Below are 21,099 nucleotides of genomic sequence, written 5' to 3'. Positions count from 1 at the left end.
ACAAGTGCGCTCTTTTCGTTGCTGCGCCTTGGCAGTTCACCGAGCGCTCTTCACGGCTCGATAAGCGCCCAGAGACGGTCGGCAGTGGCCACCGCATCTCCGTGTTGGAATCGGAATGGACGCACGTCGTTCTCACGCTCCTGGGCCACGTATCCCTCAATGTACGTCTGATCGCATCGGTAGTTCCAACGGATACGACTTATCGTGACATATAAACTCAGTGCATGTTTGAGGCTCGGAATATCAGTTTGAATGCGCTGCCGATACCGGTCCAGCGCCTGCTGCACCTCCGAGGACTCCGCATCCAGCTCGCGCAAGTTCGCTTGCAGCGCTTTGCTGCGCTCTTCGGCAGTTAGCATCCGCTCAATAATGAGGCGTTTCACCCGCTCGCGTTCCTCGACCCGCTGCTGATGCAGATGTTCAGGCTCAGGCGGCGTCGCGCGTTGTCTGGCGGCGTCAACCTGTCTCGCAAGCTGTACCAGCGACTCCTTGGCTCGTTGTTGCCGCTCCAATACCGTATCGTCGATTTGTTGTTCGAGAGAGGCCAATGCCTCCATTATTTGAACGTCCTCCTCGGAGCGGAAAACCGCCACCAAGTCACGCAACAGGTCCACGGTTTCCACTGCGTTCGACAGCGCATCAGGTACGGAGTCTGCACCTGCTCCGCCACTGCTGCTTCGAAGTCGAGCACCACTGGGCGTCTCGGAACGATTCTGGAGCTGTGCTCGTACTGGCGTAGGCGCCAACGCCAAGACTGCCTCGGGGGTCGAGTTGTTGTACGCCGCCACGAAGGGCTCGAAACGAACGCCTCCACCGCGTGGTGTCGCTGCGTTCATAGCTTTCGCGAAGCTGTAAAGCAGGTGCCAATAGCGAGTTAGGGAGCAAACCACTAGTGATTCAGCACAATCACAAAAGTTGCTGCTCAGCGAGCGCTACTGGTTTGTACGCGAGTTCCCGAGGAACGCCCCTGCTGAGCAAACAGTAGAGGAGACACCGCTATCCGGGACTCCGGGACCTGCCACGGGATTCAAAAATGATCGATCGCGCAGCGTTGCGCGCCGCGCCGCCGCGCCCAGGAGCCGATCGCGCTGGATTTTCATTCGGGGCTGCACGGGGCGATCGCCCCCATAGAGCGCAAACCTGGTACCTGTCGGACGTCTTTTTGACCCACGACGCTTGGTGATGACCAAAAAACCCACAGGCTACCTTCAAGGTGGAAAGTTCGTCCAACTGGATGCGCACGCATGTTAAACGATCGGCGCAGCAATGAACAAGACGGCGTCGAGCGGTAGCCGGCATTGCGAAGCGGTGACCGATTCGACACGCACGTACGCTCACAGACAAACAGATACACAGACACACAGATACACAGACAGATGATTGATTGATTGCCAAAGGGTCACGCACCACCCAGGTTCCGTGCTGAATGGCGAGCTTCTCAAGTGCGTCGTGTAGTGACGGCATGCCGGCATACACCGGCTGTCGATGCAGTAACGAGCCATGCGATTCATGTAAGCGTCGACTGAGACACACCCCGAGCTGACGCCCTCGGTGACATGGAAGAGTCGTTCGGGCCCCCTGCTGCATCCGTATCGGCGCTATAGGCGCTCTCGCGGACGCTCAGGGCACGCTCTCGACACACGATAGAACCTATGAAATGAACAGTGTATCCGAGAAGAAGTATGGGTCATGGAACTCTGACGTAAGCGGTTTGACGGATGCTTCCCTGTGCGATGAAAAAGCAAAGCGTACAATCAGAGAACGCTGGCCAGTGTACCAGTTTTGTCCATGAAAGAAAGAAATCAATCGATGGGAGGCGGCAGCTGCAGCAACGACGACGGCGGCGGCGATTTCGGCGCTGGTATGGAGTCGAGTGTGTGTGCTGGACGGCGTTCCGCTCCTGGTGCTTTCGACGACTGCGAGCTGCCGACGGGCAGAGTTCGTGAGAAACACTAGAAGGTTAGGTGTGATAGCTGGAATGTCTCAGCGAAATATTGAAACTGCTGGGAGCAGTCCGAATATGAACGGTCCTGTGAACGACCCTAACTCGTGGATTGAAATATTCCACTCCATGCCGTCGCTGGAGAACGTCTACATCATCTTTTCAAAAGACGGTGGCAAGTGGACGCCGAACAGAACTTACCGGTTTGAAGATGCGAGTCACATTCGAGAGGGGTTTCGAGTTTTCCGAGTTTCCGGCTGCAAACGGTTAGAGTTTGCGATAACGGACGGGAAACGATACTGGGACAATAACGGTGGGCAGAACTACGTCATTACGGAGCCGGGTCGCTATGTTGTGAGTATTCGTGGTCTACAGCGGCGCGGTGACGTGGATATGGATGAAATTCGCCGACAACAGACCAAAGCTACTGACCAATACATCGAAATCTTGTACCGGGCACCGGCTGACTGGTCGCAGGTCTATATTATGTACGCGAAACAGTTAAACGCCAAGGCGGATTGGACTTCTGCACCCGGCGAGCTCATGCTGCGGAATCCCGAGGAGCAGAACCTCTATTTTATCCGGCTATTGGCGAAAGAGCTCGAATTCGTTTTGAACAATGGTGGCGAGGAGTACGACAATTGCAAAGGGAAGAATTTCAAATGTCACACACCCGGTCGCTATCTGGTGCAGCACGAGGACTGCAAGTACCTCGGCCGAAGCGAGCGAGATCTCCTTCGGCAGGAGATGGCCGCACGGAAAGCGTGATCGGTGAGCAACATGCCAGTCACGTACAACGGTGGTTTAGATCCGCGACTGGAATACCGGAACGGTTGGTGCTGAAATTGGACGTCCGGCAGTAGCTGTTCTAGCCATATGGACAGCTATCGGGACCGCATTTCGTTCACGAGCTGCTTTGGCATTTACAGGACACGTATCTGAAGCTATGCGCGAACTCGCCCCAGTGCAGTTGTATGCAGAGCATGCCGGTGACACGCTGATGTGCTATACGCGGTGCTGCATCCGATTCGAGGTGACGAACGCAAGGTACGCACATACGTCGTGCCAGAAACAAACCGTAGCACCTGATTTGCAACCGTGAACGTGTGGACCAGTAAAGTATTCGGAACAGTGTCGAGTCTGCGATGCTCGGGCAGGTCGCCGCCGGCGGGCCTCGGCAGCTCTAAATCCTAGCACCACGATGCAACCACGCTGTTTGGGATGCTTTGCGGTCCATTAGATCTTGAGCGCATCTGCGTTCAATGAGGGCTCGTAAATACCTCGAATATATTCAAGGACTTCGTCTTGGAAGCATGTTTGGCGAACGCATACCGCTTCTCAAAAGAACAGCATGGATACAGGACGTTGTACTCGGAGCGGAACCCCCGCACCCACCGCTGAGTGAATCGTTTGGTAGGATCACCATCCAGTGGCGGACGTATCCACGAGAAAACATTTTGCGGTACACGCGCATCGAGGTACGCTCATCTCGTACGATTTGGACAAGCGATGAAACACACTACCGAGTGCCGCCATCGCTGCATGCGTCTGCTCAAGCGCAAAAGCGTACCACCCTGTGTCCCAGAAACACATTGCTATCCGCGAAGAGTATATCGTTCCCTCGGCAATGACGTTGCTCTGTACAAACGCAGCTCTATGTCGGAGTCATGGCAACGTGCGTCTCGGTCAGTGGAGACGCAGCGGTTGCGGTCACTGCCATGAAACCGAAACGTTTAGTGCAGTGCGTCACGGCGAGAGCGCTCATGCGCAGTCAATAGCTATGAACCGGAATCGATCGAGGCGCTGAGGACCGGCAAATGAGTTCGCTTCGTCACCGCTTCCAATCCATGCGGGTGCAAGAGTGCTCCTTGGAAGAAACCGCCAGCGGATGCAGCCGCCATCTTGAAAGGACCGCTCGTATCATAGCTTCCAGGCGACGCATGTCGCCCAGTTACCGCAGCGTACCGCCATGGCATGTGCCAGTGCGACTGCGCAGAAGCCTTTGTTCATGCAACGCTTCCTGACGACGAAACGTCGTTGTGCAACGTGGAGACCGGTCGACACATCAAACAGGTGGATACACCGAACGCAGCGTCATGCCTCAGATTCCGCAGGTCAAGTTGCGTACTATGACGCGGAAAGCATCGCCGGGTCGGACACACCGAGACCAGCTTCCAGCGTTGCGGGTGCAGGTCGAGCTCTGTCCACGCCAATTGCATGAGCTAAGAACGCTGGATCTTCTTGCCAAATACCTCCAACCTGTTTCAACATGCTCTCTAGGCAGTCGTGAAACTGCTGACGCAGTTCCGCTAGCGTGAGCGTTGTAAGCGCATAGCATCGCACCGTTCGTGGAACTTGCCAAACTGCCGCATCAGGCATTTGACGCTTCACGTCGTGCAAGACGGCTTCACGACCGATACGTTTTAGGGCCATGGTGACCTCGAAAATCACGTACTGCGCCCATAATTCAGCATTCTGGTCGTGATGTCGAAGGCCCCGCAAATAAACCGCCCGTGCTGTCGATATGGAACCACAAACATCTGCCTCAAGAGCGGCCGCAACTGCGAAAATACGCGCAGAGTAGGGACCTACTTGGTGCATCGCACGTACCAGTATCGGGCGCAGTTTCCGCACCTCTCCGGTACGCGCAGCGAACCGCATATAGGCAAGCCACAACGACTCATCAGTCCGCAACGACCTACAAGAGATGGCACGTTCATAAAGTTGGAAAACGCGTTGGCGCATTTTCCCAAGTACTTTGAACTGCTGGGCGCGGGGCCGCCGCAGCCCGGTCGCTCCTGCTGCGGGCCGCTGGGGTTCACGGCTCCGTTTCAGACGGCCAAAACGATGTCTGATGAGTTCCAGGACCGCGATTTCATACGTGATATACGACTTGAAGGTATCACGGAGTTGTTCAACCGCAGTTTTCCCAGTTTTCAGGCGCGCGAGGGAGCACTCCCAGGCCCGTCGGCGCTGCAGTAACTGTGCTGCCTCTTCCAACGTCCACACGCCAGCGTCTACTTGTTCCCGAGTTTGATGCAGGACTTGCTCCAGGTTACGCTCGACACTGAGAGCAGCCATGGAAGATCACTTGCGCCCCCGACGTGACGAACCCACAAGCCTGATACGAGGGAACTCCGGGATCAGGGATGCCTCGCGTCGACTTTTGGGAAACGGCAACCGGCCGCCTTGAATCGTGGCGCCTGCGACGACAGTCAGCGCCTCGTTCGAAGAGTCGTCCTATTCTTGATGAAGCAGCTTGCCAGAGCTGGACTGCAACCGTAACAACAACGTTTGGGAGGTTTTTGAGGCGTTCGTTGCCTAATGTATCGACGGCGGTTGCGGACGCATGCAGACTTTTACCTCAGTTGTGTTCCACGTGAAGGTGGGTGTCATCAAATGCTTTTTCGCGGTTTATAATAGACGGGATCGAATGCGTTCAAGTTCAAACATAAAAAACTCTAGGGAAAGGGATGGACATGGAAGTAGGGAATCCTGGAGGGCCCTTCATTACCAGGGTCGACAAAAACTCGACGAAAATCTTCTTCTTGCCGACCATGGAGCGAAGCAGAGCAAGTGACGAAAAAGAAGAAGCAGAAGAACAGGGGAGATAGACGAGACAAGCTGTTTCCCCGACGGGACGCTCAGAAGACTCTAGTGGCACAGAGGGCGCGAGTTCTAACAATCCCCGCATTGGTGAGTTCAACCAGAGGCGATCACCGCATAGAGTTCGTGAACCGAGACTTTAACGCTGCTATGAATACCAGACGATGTGCAGTGCTCAAGATGAGACCCGAGGATCTGAGGCGAGTAAACTTCGTGGGACAACCTCTCTGGTTCAAAGTGATGCCTGGATAAGTTGAAACCGATAGCGGTCGGCCAGTTCAGAAAAAAAAGCTTGGAGGCGTCCTCTGCGTGGTTGCATATATTTACCTTGTACGGACGCGAGAGATTTTCCTTCCGTTGATCAACTGTTTCTCGTGTGAGATCGGGACAAGTAAGCTGGACCGCTAGCACGCGCAGTTGCTGTCGCATACCTGCGAGAAGGCCACGGTTCTTCTGCATCCATGTCAGATGAGAACGGGTCAGGAAACCTACCACATGCGTACACGCAAACGTTTGGGTCTCTTCTCACCATGATGAATACCAACTTTTACGGGTTGTCTAAACCGCTGCTACCTTCTCCTCTATCTTGTTCGCGCCTTGCAATATGCCGGTCTCGCGTTTCTCGTCAGGCCGGGTTTCGGCAGTCGAACGACACTGAATGCGGCGTTCAAGTCCCGAGTCCGCTGCTTCCGCAAGTTCTCTACGACATTCCACTCATAGGCTGCGGTTACGACCTACGCTTCGCTTGCGATGGTGATCTTCTCTGCATGCGGATTCGGTACGCCATTTGCAGCTGGGACACTTGTCTGTGATCAGGAGCTCCCGTATGTCCACTACAACACCTCCTTCGAGAGCAGACCTGTAGCGCGAAAAAGCGTGCTTCATCGCTCGGTGCATGACCTGGCGTAGTACAGATACCTTTCCTCGATGCACTCCGTTTCCGCGTCCAGCGCTGCAATCTACAAACACGAGCTTCGCGTAGGTGATCTCCTCGGCGAATACGCAGCTGCCAGCTGGACGTACAGGCATCCGCCGTGCTAGTCAATACAGGATTTGTGAAACGCGATGGTATCCATGATGAAACGGGTATCGGAAAAAAATCCTGTGCTGGAGGACGGGTCGAGAAATCTCGATCCGCCTACGCTCCCTCTGTGGCAAGCGATGACGATGTCTCTACTGGAAGCGATCGTTGCCATCGCGAAAGCCTAAGTCCAAGACGCTGTTCCGTTTGTGAACGGAAGAGACCGGCGCCTCTGGGATCATATCCCGTCAGCGGTATCATGCTGCAGTCGAATGCTGATCCTTCGACGACCGGAAATAGAGAGGGATTTGTCTTTCGAGCAGAGTTCATTGTTCGACTCGAACAGTTCAATGAACTTTCGGCATGAGCATGTGAAAAGGTCTTCAATCAACGATATCGTGTACTGGTCATCTTCAGTCCAGCGACACGAATTGAAGCGCCCACGATTTGCAGTGAAACACAAAGATCAAATACTTGAACACTGCGTGATTTGCGTATGCTACTTGGAAAGCGAAGGTGAACCGTGGAGGCTCGTGCATGAGCATGGAATGATGATTCTGGTAGTTTTGCGCAGCGTTGTTCCAGGATGTCACGAGTTCCAGCGGCAAAGCGCGAAACGAGTCACGTCAAAAACATAACCGGGAAACGTAAACTAACTGGTAAGCTGTGTGCCTTTCTTGCTTCACTTCCAAAAGTGCAGGGTCGACACCAAAAAACACCGGGAAAATCGACAAGCAGAAACAGAACAAAGACTTCAGTGTTCCCATTCAGTTGGACGTGGTTCTGGTCGCTGATTCTACCATGCGCGCAGGTTTACTCCTACGTTGCCAAATCGACGACTCCAGCCGTCGTCTCTCAGCTGCGCAGTTGGTACCGCTGTCCAGGGCCAACACCAGCCTTCCTCTTTCGACACCGCTACGTTCCGCCGACTTTAGTGCATTCTCACAGGATAATACGGAGCCTCCGTCGATCCCTCTCGTGACTCGTTCGGGGGTAGCGTTTTCCACAGGCGCTAGCGCCGCTGCCTTTGAAACGCATTGGTCGCGAATGAGTTCTCTCTCATTGAGCAGCGCACCGGCCATGTCGTGGCAATCATCCCAAATTCAGCCGTCAGGCAACGCAGCTGAAACAAAGCCTGACATTTATGATAAATCATTGTATCAACCTGACAGAAAAGGTCAAGCCAAATCGGGCCACCTGGATGCCCCGGTTTCAAACCGCTACCGGTAGGGCGTTGCGCCACAGTTCAACCGTTTTGCCTTGAACGTGCAGTGAAGCTCGTCGCACCGACAGCGCTGCGCACTTCGGGAGCTCATGCGCGCCTTCCCTGTTACCGGGAGCGTACCCATTGCGGTGACTCGACCGTCTTCGGAGAGTTCAATGGACGAGCCCTTCGAGTCTGAGGCACCCGTGGCGCTGTCTTGGGCACCACAGACAGTCGAGCTGGTCCGACAGCCCACGAGCTTGGTGACCAGCGAAAGTCAGAGTTTGGAAAACTGGCGGCAGACGCCTCCATCAAGAGAACGACGAAGCTCAGCGTCCCAACAAGGGCCTTCGAACACGCCCAGTGCTTCGCAAAGCGAGGAAGCAGTCGCACCATCGAGCGGAGCGTTAGCCAACGCGACGCTGCGCTGCACGACGTGCAAGCGGGACTTTGCGCGAGCGTGCACGCTTGCGAGACATAAACAGAGCCGCGCCCACCGGAGGAACGTAGCCCGAGCTGGTATTCGCAGACACGCTGCCCAGACATCTCATGTATCAGACGCAAAACGATAAATTCGTTGAACCTACGATCCCTAGCACCGATTGGCATCGCTGACTCGTGCGCTCATGTGTTCAAAGTCGCCCTGTTGGGGTCCAGGAAGGATAATGAGCCCCGAACCAGCGCTGGCTAGTCGACGCTTTGAAGCGTCGTGTGCCAAGGCATTGCAATGCCCTGGCCTGTGCCGCTGCGTCATGACGATGGGCTCAGCGACTGCCGGATCACTGACCGAATCGATCTTGTGTTCTATACGATGCGATACGATCAGAAGTGGTACCGTCCGGAAGCACTTGCACTGAAGCTGACATGCATGCTTTGGTCACAGACAGCATTGTGCGTATCCGGAAGAGGAGTCCAATGTGATATATACATCCAAGACAGAGGCACATGCTTGTGCAGCGGGAAATTCCGAAGCAAATTCCACATACTCTAATGAGACGCATTTTCCCTTTGCGAGCGAAATGCGTATACACCTATATGTGGCTCTCTGTAGACGTACGCATGAGGATGCGTGCATACACACACACACACACACACTGGGTGACGCTGTGCGCACTCGCCACCCTCGGTCATGAAACGGAGCAAGCCGTGGTGCCTGCTTCATTGACGGATCTGGCGACATGGTGGCTTTCCTGGGATGTCCCCGGTGGCATCTGGGTCAGGTCGGGGCTCTGCAGGGCACCTCGATCGATGATTTCGTGATCAGCGAGAGAGAGAGAGAGCGCGCTTGAAAGCGCAATGCATCTAGCACTTTGCCGAGCGCGTTCAAAAGCGCTGCACGACGAGAAAATCGTCGTGGACGACCACAGCTGGTAGTAGGCAGGTTCCTCAGGGCCACCAAGGATCGGCAAGTGCTTGCATGCTGAGCTTTAGCAGGAGAGATGGAGGCAATGCCCTCAACGAGCCGATGCACGCGGTGTACTTGCCCCGAATTGTGCACGTACATCATTCACGCGGAATACAGAGCAAGGCAAGAAATGACCCCAACAGACATCATTTTTGGTAGGTTTCATATGCGTTCGGGTCGTGCAGAGGGCGTCGCGTTCGCTGAGTAGCCTGTCTATCTGTTGCGGTGTGCGAGAGTACCGTGGTCACCGCACGTCAGGCAACCCATGAGCGCATGCACTACTGTGCGCTTCTCCAGAGCCCGTCAATCGGCGCTTACCGATGAAAGGCCGCGTCGTAGCGCAAGCGCCTTCGAGCACGACTCGCAGACTTTCTCGCCCCGCATACAGCCCCGTGTCACATCTCATACAGTTGCGCTTCTTGGACATTGGCTAATGTAAAGGAAACCAGAAGCCCGCCTTTGGGGAACGCGACTCACAGGCAACTTTTCTCATGCTGATGAACTCGGCTCCATCAACGCATTCTCGAGTTAACAAATGCTGCACGCTCAATTCCATGCATATCATGTACCACCACCGCACAGCAGGTGTGCCTCTGATGTCCTGGGTAACGCTGCGGCAACCTTTCGTTTCCCTTTCCACGGACGCCGACGCTGTATTCGAAACCAAACACAGATGCGTACCCTGCAAAATGAATATCTACCGCATCAGCGAACACCAGACTCGTTATCAGCCGGTGCAATGTAGTGTAGCATCTGCCACGGAAACTCGCGGGATCTCAGTGCCAGTGCAACGACCCGCCTGGCACCGTGTGCGTCTTGCACCCTGTTTCAACCTGGCAAGTGCGCTTTCTATTCGATCCTCGCACCGAACCCAGCAATCCTTGGAATAGACGCCTCTGTCTCGATGCACAACACAAGTGCAGCACGCTTCTTGAAACCAAAGCCCTGACCAGCGCACATTCGCTGACTCGACACGGTACCTGGACTCGACGCTCGTGCCCGCAACGTTAACCCTGCATAATGAAATGCACGCACCCGAAACCCGCTCTGCGTGAATTGTTGTCATTTTTTGCGCTAGAGAACGTTATGTGCTTATCGCACGGGCTCAAACGAACAGCGAACTGTGTCCAGTATACGCCAGACCTGTTGAAGGAACGCTCGCATCGGTGGATCGCATTCAGCGATGCGCTGAGCGAGTTCGTCCCACCTGCACCAGAGATATTCTGCGGCAGCCATCGCTTCATCGTCTGAAAAGCGCTGCTGCTTTACGTCACGGAGACGCAACAAACACAGATCAGCAACGAGCGATTGATGCTGCGGCCCTGGGAGAAGAAGCACTTGCGCAGACGCGGGTCCCGGTACAAGCACCTGCCGAAAAGCGAGCTGCGGATTCGCACCGCACCGCAAGCTCGGAGGCAACGGCGAGCAGCACCTGCCACCACAAGCACAACAAGCACACGCCCAGTCACAAGCACATGCGCCATGAGCACCGTTTCCATCCATCATCGTGTACCACGGCGTGCAGTATAGAAAATGCCATGAAAGATTCGGCGACGCTCGACTCGAAGCGCTATTCGACGCACGCATCCACATGTATTGTGCAGAGGAGACGTCTGCGTTCTGTTTTTGGACGAGCCAGAGTGTCACTCGCCACAAAGTCGGCACAGGCGCTCGCAAGGATAAGGGTAACCACGCCACTATCGAACCGAACGTTGCCGTCGCGCAGCTGGCAATGGCGAAGTGCACAGCAGAACACGAATGCGTCCAAGTGTCGACATGCTCTCCGCATGCCAAACAGTTCTGGTTATCGGCTTCATGCCGTGGTGCATGGCTATGGCTCGCTGGCCCGCCACAGAGAGGAGCAAGCGGAGCGATCCACTTTGTCAGCACCACGTCGCATCGCTTGGTTTGATTCGTCGCCGCCGCCAGGTCGGTGTACCCCGAGCGGCGGTATAGTGCGCAGGCACGTTCGAGCACTGATGCGGACTCGAGGATCACTTGCCAGGGAGCGCAGCTCGTCTGGCGAATACGTGCCTCTGCAAAGGCCAACAGCAGACGACCCAACCCTCTTCCACGAAAAGAGCGCTCAAGGTACATTTTGCGAAGCTCCGCCCGCAGTGGCGCGTTTGTCTCGGGAGGCAGTGGATACCAGCCGACAGAACCTACAATCTGTGCGGTAGGCTTATGCTCCAAGACGAAGAACTCTCCGCCGGCGCCAAAGTATTCCTGCTCGACGCGTAAGACGTCAGCGTCGGCTCCGTTGGGTTCCCACACCAGACCGTACTCGGAAAGTACGCGAGCAATTAATTCACCAGTCGTGTTTCGATCCCTTTCACACCAGTTGCGTAAGAGAAGCTCGTCGCCAACGAGCGTCTGAAGCCAGACGTCTGCTGTCATACTTGCGAAGCTATCCGTCGCCGGGTGTGAGTCTGTGTGTGTGTGTGTGAAGGCAAAGACAAACGTCAGAATTGGAGAGTCCTCGCAAGCAACAAGTGTCTAGTGCAGCTCTGAACCTGAGTTTTCTCTACTTGAAAAAAAACCCTGTTCCAAGCGCACGACTTGTGTTGAGACTGGGAGTGCATTGTCTCGGAAACGAACAAACGCTCACGAACATGTAGGGCGAACGTATGGCGACGTCCAAATGCCTGCCGGCTTTTTTTTCCGACCGGCCGCCTGCTATCGGTTTCAGGTCTTCTTGGATACGTCGAGTATTCGAGGCTGCCACACCAAGCTGGCTCGCATCAGCTCCTCGAGTCTCGTCTTCAGCACTGTACATCTTGTGATATTAAGAACAGCGTTAAAGTCCGGGCTCACGAAGTCTACGCGGTGATTGCCTGAGGTTGAACGAACCAATGCGAGGATTGCTGGAACTCGTGCCCTCAGGGGCACCACAGCCTCGTCATCCTGAAATCGGGCAAGCCCAGCCGAGCTCGCTTACCTGCCCTCTTGCCCTTATTCTTCGTCAGTTGTGCTTTATCGCTCGTTGGTCGGCGTGAAGAGGATTTTTTTCGTTTTTTTCGCCGAACCCGGCGACGTCGGGCATCCAGCATCCACGTGTTCCATTTCGATACCTTTCCCTTGGATTTTTTATTTCTTCAAAATGAACGCACTTGTTCATGCCCTCATGTGAGGGCGTTCCCTGCGAGAGGAGCACTTGTACAAGAAAGACGACAGGTGTCCCGGAATGTCACCGCGTGTTCAAAGCTTCGATGCTTCGTCCAGTGGAGCGATCATTACGTATCAGGATACGAAAGACTCGTTCGATGGGGTTGAAACACGCTAAGCACGGAGGATCGAAAAGCAGCTCTACCCAGATAGAATCGACAAAAGCTCGAACGCAAGCGGAACGTTGAAATGCAACGTTCAATACAAGGGCGTCAAGAGACATTCAGGAGAAAAGGTCTTCAATAATTCGACACAGTGGTTGGTGCTGTAGTATGAGCTTTCTCTACGGGGGAAACTGATGCCGCCAAATGTATCCAATGCAGGTCGAACAGATAATGATGTCTTAGTCCTCTTGGAGTTCGATTGTACATACCACGGGCTCCGTGCTCCGCAAATACCCATAGCCGCTGCGACCGTTTCGGCCGAAGCAAGTGTCATCTACTGATGAAAACAGGTCGCCTTTTCGGTCCCTAATACCAATTGCGACGTTCCAGGAACGCTGTAGTCGTGGTTCCTATGGAAAATGGCCATTCATGAACTAGCACCCTTTTTCTGCGACTCTATCCCAGTGTTTTCAGTGCCACACGAACAAGCTGTAGAGAAACAGAGGCGCCGGTGGTAGCTAGTGTCGTTGCTTTTGCCTTCCGTAAAAGGTGCTCAACTGCTTGTTCTCTACCATTTACAGCAAGCACACGTTAAGAATACCAGTTTTGGGGCCGGAGCAAATATACTTGTTTCTTTCTGTGTTCTTCTCTCATCTGCGTCCTGTGGTATAACTGAACAGAAGGAGGGATGCAGTCCTCGTTGCACTGTTCTGTAACGCATATGTTTTATTGGTAATTCGTCTACGATCTGTATGGTGCATTGCATCGTGATTTCGATCTCTTGATATACTCCGCGAAAAAGCATTCGATGACATGATTCGGATATGCAATATCGTTGCGTTGAAAGACTAAAGCAATATGTACGATTCCGCCGAACGCACGATCTCGTTTCATGCTTCATGGCTCGTAAACCGTTGTGTGCCTTCTTCGATGTAGAGAATACACGTATCTCGTGATATCATGGAGCAGGTACTCGAACACGGGTGTACAGCCTAAAGTTTGGGTCTCTTTTCATTCTCATGAATACCGGTTGTTGAAAGCTATGTCTGCAACTGCCGCATATTCCCTCTTTTATTTCCGGCGTTTACGTACGCGGATCGTGTTCGTCTCGCCAGCTCTGTTTCCAGTAGTCACTGCATGACGACGACGACAACAACAACAACAGCTTCCAAGTCCGGGTATCACGGGCTTCGGCTGGTGTCGACGCACGATGTCCACAGGCTCAAGTCGCGAATCACGCTTCGCTTTTCGGTTTCGTACTTGTCGGAAACAGCCTCGGTGCGCGCTTCGCAGCGGCGACACTTGACTTTGGTCAGGCACTCGAATGCATGTCTCCGGCAAATTTCCGCCTGGTGGCAGCGCCACTCTGCAGAGCGTGAACGCTCACCGTATCGCTCAGCCCATGCCCTTGACGGGTACAGAAGGCTCCTCGCGATGCGCTCCTCAGTTGACGTGCCCACTGCAGTTCCCTGATACCGCTGGCTTCTTCGGGGCAATGCCTTGACCTCGTACGCTGCTCTCTAGGCGCGTGAACGCTTGTTTTTCGATTTTCTACAAGCGGCTTTGTGCTGAGCGTTGCTCTCGGAGATGAAACAAGTACCGAGAGGGAAACCGAGGCTCGAGATCAAGTCGAGAACCTTCGATCCGGCAACGCGCGCTTCTTTCTCAGTCGCGAAGCATTCTCCGCAGAAAGCGATCGCTGTGATCATAGCATTCCGACTCCAGGACCCTTTTTCGATCGAAACGGAAGAGACAACAGCGTCTGGGAGCATATCCCGTGACCGGTGTCATGCTGCTGTCGAATGCTGTGTCGTCGATGGCTCCATACACAGGGCGTAGGACTTGTGTGTTTCGAATGAGATCGATGTGTTGACGGGACAAGTTCAGTGAGCATTCGCCATGAACTCGTCAACGAGGTTTCAGCGCCCGACATGGAGTGTTTTTGCTCGCCAATCCAACAGCGCATACTGCTTCGTCCGCGTAATGCCTGAACACAGAACGATAGAAGACATGAATCCTGTGTGTGATCTGCGCATGCGACGCACACAAGCAAAGGAGTAGCCTGGTTGCCGGTACATACGAATACCACAATGGTATCGCGTGTGTTGCGTAGTCGTGTTCCACTGCCTCGCGACTCATCTTCACTCTGGAATCGTTCCGAATTCCAGCAGCAAAGCATCGAGAATCTCACTCCGAAACGACGACCGCGGATCCTAGAACGACGCATGAAAGCGGCATCCCTTGCGACTGCAAATCGAATGCCGAGGCTAAACACCCATGAAACGTTCGGAAACATAATCACAAGACATGAGTAGAGCGACCAGGTCAGTTACGCATTTTAGTTTGACACGGGTATAGGACAACGCGGCACAAGACGCTTCCGGATTTCTCGCCTACGGAAAACACGTTTATCACAGATATATCCGGGCGTTTTCTGAGCTTCTTTTCACCCTTAAACGAGAGGTAGGAATCGATCGTTGATAAACTGTGGCGTTCAAGGTCTTGCAGAAACAAGTATCCTTGAACTGCTCCGAAGACGGCTTGGGACGAGTCCTGCGCAGCGCTTTCTGCACGACAGAGGTTGGTAACCGATCCGCGAAGCGTTTTCTAAAGACAAGGAGACACGAGGATCGGTACAGAGCAAACGGCTGCAAACGTTCTCTTCGTCGAAGCTCAAGGGCGCTTCCGTTTGAAGCCCTACTCCTGGAGACATCGAGGAACGAAAGTTGGTCTAGAGCCAACGGGAGCAGAGGTTCTCTCACGAGGCATACACCGCGGCGCTTCGCTGAGCCCAAGAACCTTTCAACGAGGAACTTGCTTCCGCAGAGAGCGTAAGGTGTTCCAGAGTTTTCTTTCTGGAGGTCTGCTGGTTCCCAGTCTGACTTTTCCTGGATCATTTTAGGAACTCTTGTCCGTACGCCCAGCATCGCCATCATAGAGCGCTGACTCCGAGTCGCCCCTGAATGGAGACCCTGTTTAGCTCTTGCAAGTTATGGAAGCGGTGGCGCTTATTTATTCACCGCAAGTTCTGGCTGGGGGTCATCCTCTGGGTCGTGCTCTGCAACCTGGGAGCAGCTCAAGCACATCAGCGAGAGATGCGCGAGGAAAGCGTCACGAAATCTCCGTCTATTCCGCAGACGAGCGCATCACCTACAATACAAGGACGCGGGAGTCTTATCCGTCCCAGTGTGGTTCAGTCTGCTGCCTGGCAGACACATTGGCGATCCTCAGATAGCTCAGCGGCAACAGACACATCCAATGTCAATGCTTCTAGAGGATCAGACTCGAATCTTTTCATGCAACGGCGGACTTTTGGTGTGAGTGCGGCGTCTTGGACCACATGGAAACCGACACTGTCCAGCTTGGCGTCAACCGAAGCGATAACAACCGGCAGCGTCGAGCATGCAAAGCATCTCGAGTCAAGTTCATGGCCGAAGCGTACTCGAGACGAGGCACCCCAAGCGAATGCTGTCGTCCATGGGGCCCGCAACGCTCCAGCCGCAGACTCGGAGAAACAACAGGCACAACCGTCGGTATCACTTGTGGCAATTCAGCTGCCTGCTGATTCTACGGCTGCTGATACGATTGATTCTACTGTTTCTGGTACTGTGCATCCTACTGCTGGTGATGAAACGGAATCCAGCAGCGTTGTGGTCGCTGCGACACAAGTTTCAGCGATGGATCCATTCCCAAAGGATGTTGCGCAGGAGCGCTCGCGTTCGGAGCAGTTGCTCGGTAGTGCTCCAGGCGCTTCGTGGTCTTATGATCCCGAGTCGAAGCCCAAAGCATCGCTGGAAGCCGCAGGCCTTGAGTCTCCTAGAGCGATCGATAACAGCGACAGTCCGGAAAGCACTGTGGATGCTGGTTCACCAATGGAAATACGTTCATCGTTGTCAGAATCGTTTCGAATCACAGACACACAGCAGGCAGTGAACACCACCTATGGTGTATCCGAAAGGAACCGCACACCAAACACCGCAACGGACTCAAAGCAGGGTCCCGACGCAACACTCTGGACACAGCAGGAGCGTCTAGGCGAAGGATACAAACAGCAACAGCAACAGGAACAGCAACAGCAACAGCAACAGCAACAGCACATGGAACAGCATCAACATCAGCAGATGCCGCTACCCCTCGACCAGCGTTTACCCGATCCGAAGCCGAGTATCTTACCACCCGAGGATGCGCTTCTCCATATGCTGGGCTGGCCTCTGGATGCTTCGATACTGGAAGAGCCCACTCCCGAGCCGGTCGAATCCGCAGCACCAGCACCAGAGACGGATGCGCACCCGGCGGGTGTCGCTTGGCAGGCGATACAGGTCATTCACCAAGTGCTGCGTCTCGAAGAGGAACTCCGACAACTCATTCCCGCTCCACAAACTGCATCCGCACTCGAAGGCTGGTGGCCTGAACTCAGGGAGCGCGCCACGAGTGAGGTTCTGCGCTTGACGACAAGGCTCCAGCTGCATCGCGTGCAAGTCGAGTCGCTCCGAATCACCGATCGCATTGCTGCCTTGACAGATGAGCAGCCTCTCAGAGAAGTGCAAGACCTCCGAGAGCGTCTGCAGCTCTTTGGAAAGGAATTGAATGCCTCGTTTGCCGCCATGATGACCCTACTCGACAAGGGAGAGCAGCATCCGCTCGCACTGTCTCTGCCCCAGGGACGGAAACCGACGGCTTTCCAACAGCTGAGGCAACAGCTCACGCGTTGGCACCTGGACTTGTACGCGGAACAGATGCTGCTCGTAAGCAAATTGTCCGCAACCGATACAATCGCAGGTGAGCGTCCTCGTGCACCGAGTCGAAGTAGAGCAAACGTCAAAGATGAACGTGCTGCCCCAGAGCTCTTGTCCGGTGTACAGGGCAGTGCATCGGCAGCGTCTGAAGCGTCTCAGGACGTGCATGGTGCAGAAGAGCCTCAGGAAGCATCATCATTGAAGCGCTTCTCGATGCCCACTGTGCAACCCGAAGCACAACAACGCCCGGTACCTTCCTGGATATCCGAGGTCGAGGCCTTGTGGCGTACACAGGCGAACGTAACGGCCATTGTAGCGCTCTTAGAGACAACCGCTGCAACCGCAGAATCTCCCGATTGTTTCCTTGCAAGCAGCGTTCTAGCGCGCCTCTACTGGTCTGGCGACAGCGTATACGGACTGAAACCGAACCGTACACGCGCTACGTATCACTTGGAACGTGCAGTGGCATCTGGACAAGCGGATGCGCATGACCTTGTGGCGACGCTGCTGCTTTGGAGTAGCACCACGACTGCGGAGCATGGTAGCATTCCTCTCGGGTACGCTGCCGCTTGGCGAAGCGCGCAAAGCAGCGTGCCCCATGCAGGCAGCAAAACGCCCAGCAGCAGTAGTAGCAGTAGTAGCAGTACGAGTACTGGCGAACGAGACCGCGTTGCCGCGCTGTTGCACTGGCATCGCGCTGCGAACGATGGACATCCCCGAGCACAACTCGCCCTCGCTTTTCGTTACCTGTATGGGATCGGTGGTCTCCCCGAGAACTGCGAGCAAGCTGTGCGCTTCTATCGTCTCGCTGCAGCCTACCTCGGACAAGTCGATGATGATCACCACGAAAACGACGACGGCATATTGAGGCCTACGTCCAGCTCCCGGGAACGCGCCTCCAAGAACCCCATGCATCCACTTGCTGACGGACAACTCGACTTTACTGGAACATTCAGCGAACGTGGCTGGTTCGCATCACAGCGCCTACCACTGGAAAGCTTTCGCCTGTCACTGCAGGATGCACAACGAATACGACGTTTCGCAAAGCGAGCGCCTGCTCTTTGGCAACGAACCGCTGCTGCCACGCTAGCACATGAACCCGCTGCCGCTGGACTCGGGAGCGCTTCCTGGCAACCGCTCGACCGTCCTCGTCGCTGGCTACCTGACTGGCTCGCCAGTCTCCAACAGATCGCAGCTGCCCGCCGAAATACCCCTCCGGAGCTGCTGGAAACAAAACCGCGCTTCGCGCTGGAAACATCGATGACGCTGCTACCCCAGGTACACGCTGACGAACGAGAACTCATCCAGTACTATCGCCATGCTGCTGATCGTGGTGACGTTCGCGCCCAGGTCGCCCTCGGACATGTGCTGCTCACGGGTATGGCTGGGCACGCGCCCGACTATGGACGCGCCTTGCAGTACTTGACACGCGCGGCCCAGACGGGTGACCCACACGCTCATGTGCTGCTCGCGTCGATGTATCTGCACGGCCTCGGGGTTGCACCGAGTAACGAGTCGGCACTGTGGCATTACCGAGTGGCGGCTGCTCGTGGCGAACCGAGCGCTCTGAACGCGCTCGGTCAACTGCATCGTTGGGGCATCGCTGTGGAACGTGATGAGCACGAAGCAGCGCGTCTCTTTCGTGCGGCTGCAGCGCACGGCTACAGTGAAGCCAAATACAACCTGGGATTGCTCTACCTCAGCGGTGCCGGAGTCGATCGGCGTGACGAGCGCCAAGCGCTGGTGTGTATGGTGGAAGCGGCACGAGCTGGACATCGACGAGCGATATGGAAGGCAGCAGCGTTGATGCAGGCCGGTATCGCCCCGAGCGCTTGTGTCGATATTGCGCTGAGCTTTCGTCGGGTAGCCGAAGAGGCCCCGCTTGTGCGCCGGTCCCTCGAACGCGCCCAGTACCTCTTGGAGCTGAGCGGCTTGGTAACGACCGCGCGCTTATCCCGCACGCGTCCGCGGATGTTGTCGAGAGCTGTCAAGGCAGCGCTTGTCGACGAAGCGCTCTGGAATGTGGTGCAGGCAGCGTGGGCGGGCGTCGAGGTCGCTCAGTACAATGCGGCGATACTGTTGGACGCGTGGATGCAGGATGAACAGCGGGCGCTCTCCTTCTGGTTGTTGGCGTCCCTGAATGGACAGCGTCAAGCGATGGTGGCGGCTGGTGATCTCCTCTACCGTTGGCAGGAGCAGCAGGCAGCGTCTGGCGACAAGTCGCAGGTGTGGTTCAACGAAGAGGTCGCAGCGCCATCCGATCCGATATCAGCGTGGATGTTTTATCGTCAAGCGGCGGAACTCGGTACAGCAGAGGCGCTATTTAACCTGGGCTATCTGCATTTACGTGGTCGTGGTGGAGCACCGCGTGATCTGCACCTTGCCGAGCGGTACTTGGAAACCGCCCGAGTCGTGGATGCCAAGGAGGCCTGGTTAGCGTCCACACTAGTCCTGGCTTGGCTACAACTGGAACGCTGGCAGGAAAGCGTACGCTGGTGGCGGTGGCGGTGGCTGTTGTCGCCCTGGCAGCGTCTCCTGCGATACTTGCAGTACGTGGCAGTGCCAAGTCGACGACCTGCTTGGGCCCGCTTGTCCGTTGTCTCTGGGCATCGTGGCGAACTCCGAGGCAGCTTACTGGTGTTGCTCTTCATAGCAATCGCAGCCAAGTGGTATCTTCGTCGTCGTCGTCGTCGTAGACGGCTGGCAAGGGATCCGTACCCAGCACAGGCCCGTAACCCGTTGATTCGTCCCATGCATACGATGCAGCATATGCATCAAGAATGATAGCGGCTCGGTGATGACGGATGCTTCCGTGTCGTTACAGCCAAGGCAGTCGAGAGCATGGGTGATGCGCTTCCATCGTATGCATATGTCGAGCGAAGATGCTGGACGACAAGCGATACCAGAAAGCACGTAGGTTTCCATAGCCATGAGAAAAGGTTTCCAGAATCCTCGGATACTGGTTCTCGTTTGAAAAAGCGATCAGGTACGGACTGCATGGTTCAGCTTCGATGTTGGCCGCTGATTCACTCAGACACGGGGATCGTATGATGGAAAGCATCTCCGGTATGCCAAGGTGAGGTTTTCCGCATACACCCAGTACGATAGCGTACTGGTACCCCGTTTCCGGTCACCCGTTGCCCAGAAAAATCGTTTTCGATGTGTGGAAACGGTGCTTCTGCTTGGCTGGACCGCTGAACGGTACCGTACTCCGTGCATTGGTCCAAGCGAACGTTCAATAACCTGTCTCTCTGTCTGTCTAGGTTCAAGCTTTGGTTCCTACAAGGCGTTCCGGGTTGAAGCACCATGTCAAAAAAGAATACGAAACAGTTCCCTTGGACGTGCGCTCGTGGTTGAACACAGATGGATACCAGCGGCGTACGATACTTTTCCGGATACTGATCGTGACCTTCAAGCGACAGTGCACGACGTGCTTGTGCAACGTGGTTGCTGCTGGAGTCTCATTATGCTGAACAGCGCATTCTTTTCGTCGCAGTCTGAATTTCGGTGAGCTTCTCGTACACAACTTTGTAGATCCGGGCCTGTTTCACGTTCTTCTTCTCTAGAGGGTCCAGCAGGCAACTGTAGCCGTGAGGTCTGCAAGTCGTCATGAAACGCACCCATTCGAGTTGTTCAGAGTCGAAGCCTGCCTAGCCCGAACGCTATCGTTAAGAGCGGGAGTGTGCACGCTGGGCACGTCAGAACGTGCCCAGCGTTGAAGGTTGCCACGAAACGGTTGGAATCGACGGTCACTTGCTTTTCCAAACCACTGAGAAAGAAACCTTATGTATGCTTTTTGATCCTCCTTGAATTCCCATAGACATGAATCCACCGTACCTCCGGATGAACCTCTCAGGGCGTTCGTCGAGCATCTGTTTCCCCTGGAATCGTCGTCCGCGTTTTCGTACGACCTCGT

At 55.0% G+C, this 21,099-nt stretch overlaps 5 protein-coding genes and 2 non-coding genes across 7 annotated transcripts; 2 read left to right on the top strand and 5 right to left on the bottom strand.

Annotated features, from left to right (window-relative positions):
* Positions 1-50: 50 nt before the first annotated feature.
* On the bottom strand, positions 51-836 carry CYME_CMG186C (hypothetical protein; the record flags this gene model as incomplete). The annotated part of the gene is made up of 1 exon (XM_005535911.1): positions 51-836. The coding sequence occupies one exon, from the start codon at positions 834-836 to the stop codon at positions 51-53; it is 786 nt and encodes a 261-aa protein (XP_005535968.1).
* A 1,142-nt stretch (positions 837-1,978) lies between these two features.
* Positions 1,979-2,710, top strand: CYME_CMG185C (hypothetical protein; the record flags this gene model as incomplete). The annotated part of the gene is made up of 1 exon (XM_005535910.1): positions 1,979-2,710. One exon carries the CDS (start codon positions 1,979-1,981, stop codon positions 2,708-2,710), a length of 732 nt encoding a protein of 243 aa, XP_005535967.1.
* Positions 2,711-4,069: 1,359 nt separating this feature from the next.
* On the bottom strand, positions 4,070-5,023 carry CYME_CMG184C (similar to U3 snoRNP component Utp6p; the record flags this gene model as incomplete). Its single annotated transcript, XM_005535909.1, has 1 exon — positions 4,070-5,023. One exon carries the CDS (start codon positions 5,021-5,023, stop codon positions 4,070-4,072), a length of 954 nt encoding a protein of 317 aa, XP_005535966.1.
* A 1,056-nt stretch (positions 5,024-6,079) lies between these two features.
* Positions 6,080-7,635, bottom strand: CYME_CMG183T. Its single transcript, XR_002461289.1, has one exon. It is a non-coding gene; the product is annotated as a hypothetical transcript (transcript).
* A 2,635-nt stretch (positions 7,636-10,270) lies between these two features.
* Positions 10,271-11,575, bottom strand: CYME_CMG182C (hypothetical protein, conserved; the record flags this gene model as incomplete). The annotated part of the gene is made up of 1 exon (XM_005535908.1): positions 10,271-11,575. One exon carries the CDS (start codon positions 11,573-11,575, stop codon positions 10,271-10,273), a length of 1,305 nt encoding a protein of 434 aa, XP_005535965.1.
* Positions 11,576-12,249: 674 nt separating this feature from the next.
* On the bottom strand, positions 12,250-14,077 carry CYME_CMG181T. Its single transcript, XR_002461288.1, has one exon. It is a non-coding gene; the product is annotated as a hypothetical transcript (transcript).
* Positions 14,078-15,410: 1,333 nt separating this feature from the next.
* Positions 15,411-19,967, top strand: CYME_CMG180C (similar to key negative regulator of the Notch pathway SEL1L; the record flags this gene model as incomplete). The annotated part of the gene is made up of 1 exon (XM_005535907.1): positions 15,411-19,967. One exon carries the CDS (start codon positions 15,411-15,413, stop codon positions 19,965-19,967), a length of 4,557 nt encoding a protein of 1,518 aa, XP_005535964.1.
* Positions 19,968-21,099: the final 1,132 nt, after the last annotated feature.

The sequence above is a fragment of the Cyanidioschyzon merolae genome, chromosome 7, assembly GCF_000091205.1.
Source record: "Cyanidioschyzon merolae strain 10D DNA, chromosome 7, complete genome".
Classification (NCBI taxonomy): Eukaryota; Rhodophyta; class Bangiophyceae; order Cyanidiales; family Cyanidiaceae; genus Cyanidioschyzon; species Cyanidioschyzon merolae.
Note: the sequence above shows the minus strand (reverse complement) of the source record. Positions and strands in the feature narration are given on the sequence as shown.